Source organism: Rhinopithecus roxellana, chromosome 20 (assembly GCF_007565055.1).
Source record: "Rhinopithecus roxellana isolate Shanxi Qingling chromosome 20, ASM756505v1, whole genome shotgun sequence".
Taxonomy (NCBI): domain Eukaryota; kingdom Metazoa; phylum Chordata; class Mammalia; order Primates; family Cercopithecidae; genus Rhinopithecus; species Rhinopithecus roxellana.
In genome coordinates, this window is record NC_044568.1 from 69729075 (window position 1) to 69745810 (window position 16736).

The 16736-nt window shown below is 51.4% G+C and overlaps 1 protein-coding gene across 5 annotated transcripts in view; it reads left to right on the plus strand.

Moving 5' to 3' along the window:
* NLRC3 (NLR family CARD domain containing 3) overlaps nucleotides 1-16736 on the plus strand; it is a 42317-nt gene that overhangs the window by 14230 nt on the left and 11351 nt on the right. For 4 of the 5 annotated variants that reach the window (XR_004055392.1, XR_004055393.1, XM_010376040.2 and 1 more), the window contains 9 exons: nucleotides 773-834; nucleotides 1093-1294; nucleotides 1395-3147; nucleotides 4364-4450; nucleotides 9066-9149; nucleotides 9752-9835; nucleotides 12380-12463; nucleotides 14432-14515; nucleotides 16402-16485. Coding sequence is in view for 3 of the 5 variants with exons in the window: in XM_010376040.2 (XP_010374342.2) it covers nucleotides 1117-1294; nucleotides 1395-3147; nucleotides 4364-4450; nucleotides 9066-9149; nucleotides 9752-9835; nucleotides 12380-12463; nucleotides 14432-14515; nucleotides 16402-16485 (2438 nt within the window). In the remaining 2 variants the exon portion in view is untranslated. The remainder of the gene's footprint in view (nucleotides 1-772; nucleotides 835-1092; nucleotides 1295-1394; nucleotides 3148-4363; nucleotides 4451-9065; nucleotides 9150-9751; nucleotides 9836-12379; nucleotides 12464-14431; nucleotides 14516-16401; nucleotides 16486-16736) is intronic. The other variant, XM_030924713.1, reaches the window with a different exon arrangement.

Below are 16736 nucleotides of genomic sequence, written 5' to 3' on the forward strand. Positions count from 1 at the left end.
TGCCCCCACCCAGACTGCCACTATCACCGTCCCCTGCCACAGTGGTCCATTGATTACAATCAGTAAACCTACATGGGCATGTTGCCAACGCCCTTAGTTTATATTCTGGCTCACTCTTTTTTTTTTTTTTTTTGCTTTAACTCAGTAGCAAGAATAATTCAGAGTTTTTTGTTTTATTTTGTTTTTCTTAGAGATGGGGTCTTGCTCTGTCACCCAGGCTGGAGTGCCATGGTGTGATCATGGCTCACTGCAGCTTCGACCTCTTAGGCTCAAGCGATCCTGCTGCCTTGGCCTCCCAAGTAGCTGGGACTACCAACACATACCCCCAACCTGGCTAATTTTAAAAAAATTTTAGAGATGGGTTCTATGCTACCCAAGTTGGTCTCAAACTCCAGGTCTCAAGCAATCCACCACCTCAACCTCCCAAAGTGTTGGGAGTTGTACATTCTGTGGGTCTGGACAAATGTATAATGATATGACATGGACCCACCACTGTAGGACCCTACAGAGTCATGTTACTGCCCTAGGAATCGTCTGTGCTCCACCGGTTCACCCCTCCTCCCAACCCCTGGCCCCTACTGGCCCTTTCTTTCACTGTCTTCCTGTCTCCATACTTTTGCCTTTTCCAGAATGTCAGTCAGAACCACACAGTGTAGCATCCCCAGAGTGGCTTCTTTTTTTTTCCTTTTTCCCACATCTTCCAACAGGGTGGCTTCTTTCATTCCTCCCTCCTTCTGAGCGAACTTACTTGTAACCTCATCACCATTTCCAGGTCACAAATGAAGACACCAAGGCGCAGAGAGGAGACTCAGCCTGCCCACGGTCACCTATCTGGTAAGTGGCAGGGCCAGGGTGCAAGCCCAGGGCCCCAGTTCTCATCCACTGGGCCCCTGCATTCGTGTGATCATTGTCACCATCCAGGAACAAATGGCCCTTCCAGTCCCTTCTTAGAAATCAGGTCAGTGGGCTACCCAAAGGCTGAGGAAAGAGGAAGACGGGATCCCTGACCCCGTTCCTGGGGACTTGCTCACCTGTCCCAGGCTGCTGGATGGGGAGCATGGCAGGCAGCAGGTTCAGGCCCTCTCTTCACAGCTCCTGGAAGTAATCTCCAACTCCATGAGGAAGCAAGAGGTGCAGACAGGCAGGGAGGCCGGCCAGGGTCACGGCACAGGCTCCCCGGCCGAGCAGGTGAAAGCCCTCATGGATCTGCTGTCTGGGAAGGGCAGTCAAGGCTCCCAGACGCCTCAGGCCCTGGACAAGACACCGGACTCCCCGCTGGGGCCCTGCAGCAGTGGTAGGACTGGCTTGGGAGGCAGACACGGGGTGGGGGATACCTGGGCTGTCTGTGCCCACTCTTCCCTTACCCACCCTCCCCACTGGCCTCTGTCCCACAGACTCCATGATACAGAGGCACCGCAAGGCCCTTCTGAGCAAGGTGGCAGGTGGCCTGCAGCTGGCCGGACCCTGCCACAGGCTGGCCTCCCTCCTGCTGGTGGAGGGCCTGACGGACCTGCAGCTGAGGGAGCACGACTTCACACAGGTGGAGGCCACCCGCGGGGGTGGGCGCCCTGCCAGGACCGTCGCCCTAGACCGGCTCTTCCTGCCTCTCTCCCGGGTGTCGGTCCCACCCCGGGTCTCCATCACCATTGGGGTGGCCGGCATGGGCAAGACCACCCTGGTGAGGCACTTCGTCCGCCTCTGGGCCCATGGGCAGGTCGGCAAGGACTTCTCGCTGGTGCTGCCTCTGACCTTCCGAGATCTCAACACCCACGAGAAGCTGTGCGCTGACCGACTCATCTGCTCCGTCTTCCCGCACATCGGCGAGCCCAGCCTGGCAGTGGCAGTCCCAGCCAGGGCCCTCCTGATCCTGGACGGCTTGGATGAGTGTAGGACGCCTCTGGACTTTTCCAACACTGTGGCCTGCATGGACCCCAAGAAGGAGATCCCGGTGGACCACCTGATCACCAACATCATCCGTGGCAACCTCTTTCCAGAAGTTTCCATCTGGATCACTTCCCGTCCCAGTGCATCTGGCCAGATCCCGGGGGGCCTGGTGGATCGGATGACGGAGATCCGGGGCTTTAATGAGGAGGAGATCAAAGTGTGTTTGGAGCAGATGTTCCCCAAGGACCAGGCCCTCCTGGGCTGGGTGCTGAGCCAAGTACAGGCCGACAGGGCCCTGTACCTGATGTGCACCGTCCCAGCCTTCTGCAGGCTCACGGGGGCGGCACTAGGCCACCTGTGGCACAGCAGCAGGACGGGGCCCCAGGACGCAGACCTGTGGCCCCCGAGGACCCTGTGCGAGCTCTACTCATGGTACTTTAGGATGGCCCTCAGCGGGGAGGGTCAGGAGAAGGGCAAGGCAAGCCCTCGCATTGAGCAGGTGGCCCACGGTGGCCGAAAGATGGTGGGGACATTGGGCCGGCTGGCCTTCCATGGGCTGCTCAAGAAGAAATACGTGTTTTACGAGCAAGACATGAAGGCATTCGGTGTGGACCTCGCTCTGCTGCAGGGTGCCCTGTGCAGCTGCTTCCTGCAGCGGGAGGAGACGCTGGCATCATCGCTGGCCTACTGCTTCACCCACCTGTCCCTGCAGGAGTTTGTGGCAGCCGCGTATTACTATGGCGCATCCAGGAGGGCCATCTTCGACCTCTTCACTGAGAGCGGTGTATCCTGGCCCAGGCTGGGCTTCCTCACGCATTTCAGGAGTGCAGCCCAGCGGGCCATGCAGGCAGAGGACGGGAGGCTGGACGTGTTCCTACGCTTCCTCTCCGGCCTCTTGTCTCCGAGGGTCAATGCCCTCCTGGCTGGCTCCCTCCTGGCCCAAGGCGAGCACCAGGCCTACCGGACCCAAGTGGCTGAGCTCCTGCAGGGCTGCCTGCGCCCTGATGCTGCAGTCTGTGCACGGGACATCAATGTCCTACACTGCCTACACGAGCTGCAGCACACAGAGCTGGTCCGCAGTGTGGAGGAGGCCATGGAGAGCGGGGCCCTGGCCAGGCTGACCGGTCCTCCGCACCATGCCGCCCTGGCCTACCTCCTTCAGGTGTCCGACGCCTGTGCCCAGGAGGCCAACCTGTCCCTGAGCCTCAGCCAGGGCGTCCTTCAGAGCCTGCTGCCCCAGCTGCTCTACTGCCGGAAGCTCAGGTGGGTGCCAGAGCGGGGGTCAGGGGCTGCGGAAGGGGCAGAGGAGAGAGCAGAAGCCATCCCCTCCCCACCACCGAGCTTCTCTATCAGTTTTCTAGGGCTGCTGTAACAGAGGACCATGAACTTAGTGGCTTAAAACAACTCAAGTGTGTTTTCTCACGGTTCTAGAGGCCAGAAGTCTCAAATCAAGGTGCCAGGAGGGCCACGTGCTCTCTGAAACATATGGGAGACGTTCCTTCCTGCCTCTCTAGCTTCTGGTGTTTGACGGCAACCCTTGGCTAAAGGCTGCATTACTTCAGTCTCTGACCCATTGCCTGGCCATCTTCTCCCTGTGTCTGTCTCCACATGGTGCTGTTCTCTCTTTTTTTGAGATGGAGTCTTGCTCTGTCGCCCAGGCTGGAATACAGTGGTGCGATCTCGGCTCACTGCAAACTCCGCCTGCTGTGTTTAAGCAATTATCCTGCCTCAGCCACCCCAGTAGCTGGGATTACAGGTGCCCACCATCATGCCTGGCTAATTTTTGTATTTTTAGTAGAGACGGGGTTTCGCCATGTTGGCCAGGCTAGTCTCGAACTCCTGACCTCAGGTGATCCGCCCACCTCAGCCTCCCAAAGTGCTGGGATTACAGGCATGAGCCACTGCTCCTGGACAGTGCTTTCTAGTCTTAAAAGGACACTGTCACATTGGATTACAGGCCCACCCCACTCCAGCATGACCCCACCTTAACAAAGTACATCCGCAGTGACCCCATTTCCCAATAAAGCCACATACTTGGGGCACTGGGGGTTAGGACTTCCTATCTTTTGTGGGGACACAATTCACTTCATAACCCCTCAGAACCATCCAGTCTGACAGAAGCTGCCCCCCTGAATGCTCTCAGCCCACCCCCCGCCCGCCGCTCTGGACCTCAGTGAGCAGGGAGGAAAGGACACAGGCTGAGGGTCATCCAGGTGTCCCGCAGAGGCAGGCGGCGTGTGGGGTGGTGAGGACGACAGCCCGTGGAAGATGCCATTCTGCATAGGAACGGCAGGTCTCATGGGCACCGAGCCTCCTCTTCACTCTCATGGGAAAGGTTCGAGCACCGGGGCTGAGTGCAGATCTCAGAGCTGCGGTGACGGCGCTGAATGGGATGGAGAGAGGCAGAGGCCCTGGGCCAGGGCCCCCACCCTGCCAGTGGGCGGGTGGGACACTCACTGTCACTGCTTCCCTTGGCCAGGTTGGACACCAACCAGTTCCAGGACCCCGTGATGGAGCTGCTGGGCAGCGTGCTGAGTGGGAAGGACTGTCGCATTCAGAAGATCAGGTAATGCAGACCCAGGGGACCCCAGGGTGCCCATGGTCTTGTGGGGTATGGGGGGTATGGAACCCTCTTCTCATCATCCTCCATTCAGCACAGCAGTGGTGCTGCCATGGAGAGGTGTCTTTGGAGCATGTGGCTCCAGATGCAGCCTGCTTGTTTCTGCCCAATTCCAGAAAGTGCCAGAGGCTCAGGTGCCTCATCAGTAGGAAGAGGGAGGTGACCTGGCCGAGGACTCGACACTACATGTGCTGACATAACACCAGGCACGATGTTCTCTAAGCATCTCTCCAAGTTTGCTGTCCAACAGCATTCTAGGCACAGGATTGCATTTTTTCCCACCGAGACAGAGTCTTGCTCTGTCGCCCAGGCTGGAATACAGTGGCACGATCTCGGCTCACTGTAACCTCTGCCTCCCAGGTTCATGCAATTCTCCAGCCCCAGCCTCCCGAGTAGCTGGGATTACAGGCACCCACCACGACGCCTGGCTAGTTTTTGTATTTTTAGTAGAGACGGGGTTTCACTATGTTGGCCAGGCTGGTCTCGAACTCCTGACCTCGTGATCCACCCACCTCGGCCTTCTGAAGTGCTGGGATTACTGGCGTGAGCTACTGCGCCCAGCCAACTGCATTTAGAATTAAAATTTTAAATTTCAAATTTAATTTAATTAAAATTTAATTTCAAATTTAATTATAAATCAATTTAAACAATTTTTAATTAAAACTGCATCTTGTGGCTGGGCGTGATGGCTCACGCCTGTAATTCCAGCAGTTTGGGAGGCCGAGGCGGGCGGATCACAAGGTCAGGAGATTGAGACCATCCTGGCTAACACGGTGAAACCTCGTCTCTACTAAAAATTAGCTGGGCGTGGTGGCGGGCGCCTATAGTCCCAGCTACTCAGGAAGCTGAGGCAGGAGAATGGTGTGAACCTGGGAGGTGGAGCTTGCAGTGAGCTGAGATCGCGCCACTGCACTCCAGCCTGGGCAACAGAGCAAGACTGCGTCTCAAAAAGCAAAACAAACAAAAAACCCTGCATCTTGTAATTAGACAAAAGTTCATATGCTGAATGTGCGCTTATGAAATCTCTCCTGGAGTAACATTCCTGGATCTGAGAAACTACACACACCCAGGGTTTGTGGTTCAATCAATGTGACTGATCCTCTAAAGGTGGCTGTTGGAGACCTAGGGAGGTGAGTTTAGAGAAGAGAACCCCAGGGGTAATTTTTTTTTTTTTTTTTTTTTTTTGAGACGGAGTCTCACTCTGTTGCCCAGGCTGGAGTGCAGTGGCACGATCTTGGCTCACTGCAAGCTCTGCCTCTCGGGTTCAAGCCATTCTCCTGTCTCAGCCTCCCGAGTAGCTGGGACTACAGGCACCCACCACCACGCCCAGCTAATTTCTGTATTTTTAGTAGAGACAGGGTTTCACTATATTGGCCAGGCTGGTCTCAAACTCCTGACCTCAGGTGATCCATCCGCCTCAGCCTCCCAAAGTGCGGGGATTACAGGTGTGAGCCACCGTACCCAAGGGTAATTCTTCATTCTCATACAAGCCTCTGGGTTCTGAAATAATCTTTTTTGTTTTTTTTTTTCTTGAGACAGAGTCTTGCTCTGCTGCCCAGGCTGGAGTACAGTGGTGCCATCTCGGCTCACTGCAAGCTCCGCCTCCCAGGTTCACACTATTCTCCTGCCTCACCTTCCCGAGTAACTGTGACTACAGGCGCCCGCCACCACGCCCAGCTAATTTTTTGTGTTTTTAGTAGAGATGGGGTTTCACCGTGTTAGCGAGGATGGTCTCGATCTCCTGACCTCGTGATCCACCCGCCTCGGCCTCCCAAAGTGCTGGGATTATAGACGTGAGCCACCACGCCCGGCTGAAATAATCTTTATCTGAGTTAATGGCAATTTAGACTGATTCAGGAACAAAAATAAATCACTAGGGAGTGTGGTTAGAGGTGTAGGCTCTGTGTGAGTTTGAACAAGTCATTTCTGTGCCTAAAGAGGGTAAAAATGGGGTTAGAAGGGTATCTAGGCCAGGGGCGGTGGCTCACGCCTTTAATCCCAGCACTTTGGGAGACTGAGGCCAGTGAATCACTTGAGGTCAGGAGTTCAAGACCAGCCTGGTCAAACTGGCAAAACTCTGTCTCTACTAAAAATACAAAAATTAGCAGGGCGTGGTGGTGAGTGTGTGTAATCCCTGCCACTCAGGAGGCTGAGGCAGGAGAATTGCTTGAGTCCGGGAGGTAGAGGTTGCAGTGAGCCAAGATTGTGCCACTGCACTCCAGCCTGGGCAACAGAGTGAGACTCCATCTCAAAAAAAAAAAAAAAAAAGGAAGAAGAAAAGAAAAGAAAAAGAATGACAAATTCTCCGGCCGGGCGCAGTGGCTCAAGCCTGTAATCCCAGCACTTTGGGAGGCCGAGGGGGGTGGATCACGAGGTCAGGAGATGGAGACCCTCCTGGCTAACACGGTGAAACCCCGTCTCTACTAAAAATACAAAAACTAGCCGGGCGAGGTGGCGGGCGCCTGTAGTCCCAGCTACTCGGAGGCTGAGGCGGGAGAATGGCGGGAACCCGGGAGGCGGAGCTTGCAGTGAGCTGAGATCGTGCCACTGCACTCCAGCCTGGGCGACACAGCAAGACTCTGTCTCAAAAAAAAAAAAAAAAAAAGAATGACAAATTATCATTATTATTAATTTTTTGCCTTTGTGAGAGCCCCCAGCATTTTTAGCACATGACAAAATAGCCAACTTTTAGTTTTGCTTAAAGGAGGCTAGGTAGTGCTCAGAAATTATTATTCGGGGGCCAGGCACAGTGGCTCTTTCCTATAATTCTAGCAATCTGGAAGGTGGGGGGATTCTCTGAGGCCAGGAGTTCAACACCAACCTGGGAAACATATGGCAAGATGCCATCTTTACTAAAAATAAAAATAAAAGTAAATTATTCTGAATGAAGTAAAAAATCTCTTCTCTGGCCACATGCTCTTCTTTGCCTCTCTGTAGCTGATCCTCAGTGCCACATCCCTATTTCAACTATAAGTTAAATACAACTTATAAAATACCATAAAGTCGCAGGGGGATGGAAGCACTTTAGAATTTGAGAACATTTATATAGAGGTGGCCTGGACGAATGCTGTGAATTGAAGTTCTCTGAAAAGGAATTTAGAGAAAAGAGACTTTATTCCAGTGAACAGTTTGCTTGAATATAGCTTGAAAAGTACCAGGCTGGGTACAATGGCTCATGCCTGTAATTCCAGCACTTTGGGAGGCCAAGGCAGGAGGATCGTTTGAGCCCAGGAGTTTGAAACCAGCCTGGGCAACATAGTAAAAACCTGTCTCTGCAAAAAATTAAAAAACTAGCCAGGTGTGGTGGCATGCACCTCTGGTCCCAGCTACTTGGCAGGCTGAAGTGGGAGGATTCTTGAGCTCCGGAGTTCGAGGTTACAGTGAGCCATGATCGTGCCACTGCACTCCAGCCTGGGTGACAGAATGAGATCCTGTCTGAAAAAAGAAAAAGAACAGCACCAGCCTGGGGATTCTAATTGAACTACTATATCCCATGGGGCTGAATGCCTACAAACTGCAAAGAGCCTAGACAGCTACTATTTCTGCAACTGGAAACATGAAGCAACATTGAGTTGATCCATCACCATATTGCCAGAACCATGCTCTCAAGGCAGATCAAGATGTGCTTTTTTTTTTTTAATTTTAAAGCTAATTTTAAATAACTCCACTATTTGCCATTTTGCACTAGAAAAGAGGCTAGGATCAGTAGTCTGCCTAAATTCATTTGTACCAGTTCATGAGAGCTGATTGTTAAATTTTCAGGAATTTTGCAAGCTGGAGTTGCTTGAACTTGGTGTTGGTGGGAGTATTTATACCGTGGAAATTGGCAAATGCTACAAATCAGTTTGGTAGCATTTGTTTTTGCATTTGCTTTTTGTTTTGTTGTTGTTGTTTTGAGATATGGTCTCACTCTGTCGCTTAGGCTGGAGCGCAGTGATGTCACTGATCATGACTCATTGCAGCCTCTACCTCCTGGGCTAAATCCTCCTTCCTCAGCCTTCTAAGTAGCTTGGACTACAGATGTGCCACCACACCTGGCTAATTTTTATGTTTTTTTTTGTAAAGACAAGATCTTCCTATGTTGCCCAGGCTGGTCTCAAACTCCTGGTTTCAAGTGATGCTCCCACCTGGGCCTCCCAAAGTGCTAGGATTGTATAGGCATGAGCCACCATGCATAGCCCAGTTTTTGAAATTTTGTTTTTCCTGGGAGCCAGTTTACCAGCACACCACTGGCTGCCATCTGCATGTTAGGCTTCTGAGATTTCCATTTTCTTTGCTGTGCTGTTTGTGTAGAAGCTGCTGTGCTGGATTCTGGTTAAACTTTTTTCAGGGACCCTTTGCCATGGTGAGGGTCTGTCCTCCTACCCTGCCCCTATGCTGCCCAGGCTCAGGGGCTCTGCTGTGCCTGGCATTCTGCTCCAGGGGTCACCTCATCTCCAGCTGTGTCCAGACCCTGATGATGGGGGGAGGCCTACAGGAATAATCATGGGCACGGTGTTGAGGAAGAGGCCATGAGATGTGCATGCCCAAAATAACCACTCCTCTCCCTTTCCTTGGGCAGCTTGGCAGAGAACCAGATAAGTAACAAAGGGGCCAAAGCTCTGGCCAGATCCCTCCTGGTCAACAGAAGTCTGACCTCTCTGGAGTAAGTAGGACAACCAAGGCCGAACTTTCGCCATTGGAACCAGAAGAGTTGTGAGGCATCTTGTGAAGTCCCCTCCCCTCCTAGGAAATGACTGGGGTCTTACCTGTCTGTTCGTCCCTGATTCCCATGATTCAGCCCCTGGGTAGCATCTGGACATAATACCCATACTTCATTTGGAGTAGCTTCTAAGACTCCTGTGGGAATAAGACACAGGGAGGCCACACCTTAGCGCACATGCCTTCCTGGTGGGACGGAAGGACAGCCGGGCAGAACCATGGCTCCTCAGTTGCTGGGCTCCAGCCAGAGACACGCCAGATGTTTGGCCCTACATCTGGGGCCATCATTCTCATCTCCACATTTGGCCCAAGTCCACTAGTCCATCAGGTCCTGCTTTCTTTCCCCCAACACTTGGGACAGTCTTAGGGAAACTCCTTCCTTGTTCATATAAGGATCTCTGCCCTGGTTCCACCAAACATGAGATCTTAAGCCCTCATACATTCACTTAGAGGATCACGAATTTCAAAGTCAATGCAGTTTCTGTTTCCCCTTCCCTCCCTGGGAGACAGATGAAGGAGGCGTCTCTTTCTCTCTTCCTCCTTCAGCCTCCACGGTAACTCCATTGGACCACAAGGGGCCAAGGCGCTGGCAGATGCTCTGAAGATCAACCGCACCCTGACCTCTCTGAGGTGTGTGTCACCTGCTCCCTGTCTTGTGACTCCAAGAGAGGGCCCAGAAAACCCTCTCCTCAGGCACCAACTATGAGAATGGGAGGTGATTCATGATGGCAGGCATGCGGCTGGGCGCAGTGGCTCACACCTGTAATCCCAACCCTTTGGGAGGCTGAGACAGGTGGATTGCTTGAGGTCAGGAGTTTGACAGCAGCCTGGCCAATGTGGCAAAACGCCATCTCTACTAAAATACAAAAATTAGCTGGCGTGGTGGCAGGTGCCTGTAATCCCAGCAACTTGGGAGGCTAAGGTAGGAGAATCGCTTGAGCCTGGGAAGCAGAGGTTGCAGTAAGCCAGGATCGCGCCACTACACTCCAGCCTGTGTGACTGACAGAGTAAAACTCCGTCTCAAAACAAGCAAACAAACAAAGATGGCAGGCATGGGATACTGGCTCCCATCCCATTGGGTTCTGGGGATCTTGTGCCCTAAACAAGTTTCCAGGCTCTAGCTCTTCCCTAGACTTTGAGCTTGTGTGTGTGGCCTGAGCAGGGGACAGATGTGTGATGTGGTTTGTTATGTCTCTCTCTTTTCTTTTTAAACGGAGTCTTTCTTTGTCGTCCAGGCTGGAGTGCAGTGGCGTGATCTTGGCTCACTGCAACCTCTGCCTCCCAGGTTTAAGCGATTCTCCTGTCTCAGCCTTCCAAGTACCTGGGATTATAGGCGCCTGCTACCAAGCCCGGCTAATTTTTTTGTATTTTTAGTACAGACAAGGTTTCACCATGTTGGCCAGGCTGGTCTCGAGCTCCTGCACTCAAGCCATCTGCCTGCCTTGGCCTCCCAAAGTGCTGGGATTACAGGCATGAGTCACTGAGCCCAGCCCGTTGTATCTCTTTTAAGAGCCTGTGGTTGTATCTATCATTAGTTGAGTAGGTACCACTTTTCTGTTCTGTGTTTTCTTTTATTTATTTTTATTAGGGTGAAATTCATGTACCATAAAATTGACTGTTTTAGACAGGTCCCAGAGGCTGACGCCTGTAATTCCAGCACTTTGGGAGGCCAAGGCGGGTGGATCACTTGAGGTTGGGAGTTCGAGACCAGCCTGGCCAACATGGTAAAACCTCATCTCTACTAAAAAAAAAAAAAAAAAAAAGGTTCAAAAAGTTAGCCGGGCATGGTGGCAGGTGCCTGTGGTCCTAGCTACTCAGGAGGCTGAGGGTGAGTTGAGCCTGGGAGGCGGAGGTTGCAGTGAGCCAAGATCGCACCACTGCACTCCAGTCTGGGCGACAGAGCGAGACTCCGTCTGAAAAAACCTGACTGTTTTCAAGTGTACAGTTCAGTGACATTTAGCACATTCACAATGTTGTGCCACTATCACATCTGTCCAGTTCAGAATATTTTCATCACCCCTGAAGGAGACCTCATACCCATAAGCAGTCACTTCCCATTCTCCCCTTTCCCCAGCCCCTTGCAATCACCAATCTGCTTCCCATTTCTAAGGATTTACCTATAGTGGACATTTCATGTATATAGATTTATATAGTCCAGCCTTTGGTGGCTGGCTTTATTCATTGAGCATGATGTTTTTAAGTTTCTTCTGTGTGGTACCATGTGTCAATGCTTCCTTCCATTTTATTTTATTTTAACTTTTTTTTTATTTCTTTTTTTTTTTTTTTTAAGACAGAGTCTTACTCTCTCACCCAGCCTGCAGTGCAGTGGCGTGTTCTTAGCTCACTGCAACCTCTGCCTCCCGGGTTCAAGCGCTTCTCCTGTCTCAGTCTCCCGAGTAACTGGGATTACAGGCATGTGCCACCACACCCAGCTAATTTTTGTATTTTTAGTAGATATGGGGTTTCACCATGTTGGCCAGGCTGGTCTGAAACTGCTGACCTCAAGTGATCCACCCACCTTGGTATCCCAAAGTTCTGGGATTACGGGTGTGAGCCACTGCACCCAGCCTCTTCCCTCCATTTTAAGGCTGAATCATATTCTGTGGGATGGACAGACCATGATGTGTTGATCCATTCACCCAGTAACGGCCATTTGGGTTGTCTCCACCTTTTGGTTATATGAATAACGCTGCTGTGAACACTGGTGAATAAGATTTGCGGTGCCTGTTTTCAATTCTTTTGAGTATATATCTAGGAATGGAATTGCTGCGTCACATGGTCAACCCATGTTTAACCTTTTAAGGACCTGCCAGACCATGTTCCACAGAGAGCGGACCATTTTGCATTCCCATCAGCAGTGTTGCAGTTTCTCCATATTCTCACCAACATTTGGATCCTGTGTCTTTCAGCTGTAATGAGGATGATTGATGATCCTGTTGTGGTTATTCAGAGAGCTTGTTCCCAGCTGGCAGGCAAATGCTCAGCAACCCAAAGAAAAACCTAAGCTCCAGGCAGTGGTGCAAAGGGTCGACTGCTCTCCCTGCATGGTGGGCAGTGAGGGCACATAGCAGTCAGAACCCCTTGCTCCATAGAGGTGCCCCCACTGCAGAGAGGGTTCAGGCCCTTGGGTTCCAGCTTCTGTTCCATCAGTGATGCGCCTCTTCTTGTCTGCAGCCTCCAGGGCAACACCATCAGGGATGATGGGGCCAGGTCCATGGCTGAGGCCTTGGCCTCAAACCGGACCCTTTCCATGCTGCAGTGAGTGGACACGTCTCCTCTCTCCTCTCCTCTCTCCCCCTCCTCTTCCTTCTCCCTCCTCCTCCAAGGGCCTCACTGCCTATTATCTGCTAGGAAGAATGGATGGGGCTAGGACCTAAGGCCTTCTGACCCATCTGGATGGCCTCTGGAAAACCTGATGCCCACTGCTTTTCAAGAGAGCAGGTGTTGGGGAAATAATTAAAAATAAAACCTCCAGGCTGTGTGCAGGGACTCATGCCTGTAATCCCAGTACTTTAGGAGGCCAAGGCAGGCGGATCACTTGAGGTCAGGAGTTTGAGACCAGCCAGGCCAAAATAGTGAAACACCGTCTCTACTAAAAAAATAAAAATAAAAATAAATAACCAGGCGGGGTGGTGCAAGCCTGTAGTCCTAGCTACTTGGGAGGCTAAGTTGAGAGAATCGCTTGAACCTGGGAGGCAGAGGGTGCAGTGAGCTGAGACTGTGCCACTGCACTCCAGCCTGGGCGACAGCAAGACTCTGTCTCAAAAAATAAAATTAAAAAATAAAATAAAATAATAAAATATAAAATACCTCCTACCAACCCACAAATGTAGGAAAGAATACAACAATGAGACGATAAACATTAAACTGACAGCACGGTGCATCAGGGCAACCCGCCAATGCGAGTGTAAAGACAGAAAGCTCGCTTTTCTAGAGCCAAGCAGATGTCCTCAGGCAAGAGGGCCAGGCAGCACCATTTGCCGTTTATCCTAAATACACTGGATAATTGGAATGGCCATTTGTGGTCCCTAATTGCCTTTATCCAAAGGAAAAGTAAAGCTTCTTTTATCTTTTTGACACGCAGGTACTTAGGAGCTTCAAGCCAGATGCCTAGCCTAATTCCCACGAAGGCAGGGCAAGAGGGACTCTATCTTCCTTAATGTTTACATTTCAAAGAGATGGCTCCAAACCCTTACAAAAGACATTCCCAGGCTGTGAAACTGGCCAGAGGCTGATTTTGCTTTTAAAAAGATTTACATACATCTTAAAGGGACAGAGGCAGCATGTGCAACCTCAAGTTTTTCTCAGGAAATGCTCTAAGAAAATGGGGGTGGTGGGGAGTCTCTTTCCTTTTTGGAACCAGGGAAAATTACATTTGTTAAGATTTGTATTTAGCCTCACACAGGAGAGGTCCTGCCTGTCTGTCCTTGTAGGATGAGGACAGGGTTTCTCCTGTGCTGTCTCCCTCCACCAGATTTAGTACAAGAGGAAGTAGCTTTTTCAGAAGAGGAACCTAAGCCAGGGTCTCCCTAGGGAGGTTTCTTTTTTTTTTTTTTTTTTTTTTTTTTTTGAGACAGAGTCTCCCTCTATTGCCGGCTGGAGTGCTGGCAATAGAGGTGGATCTTGTCTCACTGCAACCTCTGCCTCCCTGGATCAAGTGATTCTCCTGCCTCAGCCTCCCAAGTTGCTGGCACTACAGGTGCACGCCACCATGCCCCACTAACTTTTGTATTTTTAGTAGAGACGGAGTTTCACCATGTTGACCAAGATAGTCTCGATCTGTTGACCTCGTGATCCGCCCACCTTGGCCTCCCAAAGTGCTGGGATTACAGGCGTGAGCCACTGTACCCAGCCCCTAGGGAGGTTTCTTGGGGTGGGAGGCAGCCTGCTGGTCTAGATGGGAGGCAGACTGGTGGGTGAGGCACCAGAGAGACTTGTCCATGGAGTTCCCCACTCAGGAGGTTGTTGGGCATTATCAGCTGATAATCTGATCTCTGCTTTCTACCCCTTGCAAGGGAGGTTCATTTGCTCTGACCCCTTACTCTCCCTCATCATAATGTCAGTCTATTATCACTTAGGCAACAATCCAAAGACCTATCTGGAGAACCCCCTCCCCACCTGCTCCAGTTAATGAAGAGGGCACACTAGTTGTCCCTGACCTTGAATGTTGGTCTGGGAATGGCTGTGACCAGCCTTTCTAAAGGACCCCTCTCTTTTCTCCCACAGCCTGCAGAAGAACAGCATTGGGCCCATGGGAGCCCAGCGGATGGCAGACGCCTTAAAGCAGAACAGGAGTCTGAAAGAGCTCATGTGAGACTTATGAAAGGCCTACACTAGTATCCTCAGTGTCCAGCACAACGCCCAACCCAGCACAAATATTTGTGAGCCTGAGGATGGATGGATGGATGGATGGATGGATGGATGGATGGATGGGTGAATGGATGGATAGATGGGTGGATGGATGGATGGGTGGGGTAGGTGGATGGGTGGCTGGGTAAATGGATGGATGGATGGATGAATGGATGGATGGATGGATGGATAAATGGGTGAATGAATGGATACACTGATGATGGATGGATGGATGAGTGGACTGACAGATGAGTGAGTGGATAGATGGATGGATGGTTAAATGGGTGTATGGGTGGGTGGATGGATGGATGGGTGGGTAGGGGTGGATAGGTAGGTAAGTGGGTGGATGGATGGATGGATGGATGGATGGATGGGTGAACGGATTAATGAATCGATAAATGAATGAGTGGATGGATGGATGAGTGGATTGATGGATGGGCGAATGGATAGATGGATGGATGGTTGAATGAATGAGTGGATGAATGGCTGAGTGGATGGATGGATGGGTGGGTGGATGAGTGGATGGATAAATGAATTGATGGGTGAGTGGACTGATGGATGGGTGAATGGATGGATGGATGCATGGGGGGTGGATGAATGAATGGATAAATGGATGAGCGGATGGATGGATGGATGGATGGATGGTTGAGTGGACTGATGGATTGATGGATGGATGGATGGATGGATGGTTGAATGAATGAGTAGATGAATGAGTGAATGCATGGATGGATAGATAGATGGATGGTTGAATGAATGGATGGAGAGTTGAATGAATGGATGGATGGTTGAATAAATGGATGGATGGATGGATGAGTGGATGGATGGATGGATGGGTGGATGAGTGGATGAAAGGATGAACTGATGGGCAGATTGGTGGATGGGTGAATGGATGGATGGATGGTTGAATAAATGAGTGGATGAATGGGTGAGTGGGTAGATGGAGGGATGGATGGATGGGTGGGTATGTGGATGAATGGGTAGATGAGCAGACAAATAGATGGTTGAATGGGTGAATAGGTAGGTGGATGGGTGGGTAGAGATGGATGGGTGGATAGGTGGATGGGTACATGAATGGATGGATGGGTGAATGGGTGAGTGGATGGATAAATGGATAAGTGGATGACTGGACAGGTCAGTGGATAGATGGATGGTTGAATGAATGAGTGGATGAATGGGTGAGTGGATGGATGGATGGATGGATGGATGGATGAATGGACAAATGGATGGATGGGTGGATGAGTGGATGGACAGACAAACTGATAGGTGAGCAGACTGATGGGTGGGTGGATGGATGAGTGGACAGATGAATGGGTAAGTGGGTAGGTAGGTAGGTGGATGGATGGATGAATGACTGGATGGATGGATTTATGAATGAGTGGGTGGGTAAGTAGATAAATTGACGGGTGAGTGGATGGATAGACTGATGGATGTGTGGGTGCTGGTTAGCTGACTGTGGACTCCAAAAGCACTAAACGAGGAGAATGGAGACTCCCAGGACTGGGTGAACCCCAACCTTCTTGGGCTCACATTTACTATCTTCCCACCTGGCAGAAGAAAACATTTCCTGACCATCTTCACAAAACCCCCCAAAATACTTATCACTGAAGGGTTGACTCTTCTTGCCAGGGAGTCAAGAGGGACTTTGCTATCCTGATTTCTTACAGGCAACAGGTGGTCACATGCAGAGACTACAGTCAACAGGCCTCAGGCAGAACAAACTGTGCACTGGCCACCCTTGAGACAATAGAGCCAGCCCTCCCATGAGGGCTTCCCTGACCCTGATCCCTCCGCCCAGCCCTGCCCGGCAACTCCCAGAGGCTGGCTCATCCATATCCCTTCTCTTGCAGGCTCTCCAGTAATAGTATTGGTGATGGAGGTTCCAAGGCCCTGGCCGAGGCCCTGAAGGTGAACCAGGGCCTGGAGAGCCTAGAGTGAGTCCACCTGACCCCTGCCAGGGTGACGAGTCCCCGTGTTCTCTTTCAGTAGATGGTGGGCTGGCAGTCCTGAAATATGGCTGTCCCCCAGAGCCATTTCCCTGCCAACATCAACCCTGGGTACACACTGTCCTCAGTGCTCCCTGCCCCACTAGCTCCATTTCCCTAGACAGTGGGGGCTGGGGTGGGGTCTGAAGTGTTTGGAATGATGAGCTCCAAGTGTCCTTGAGAAGCCAGCATGGGTGGCT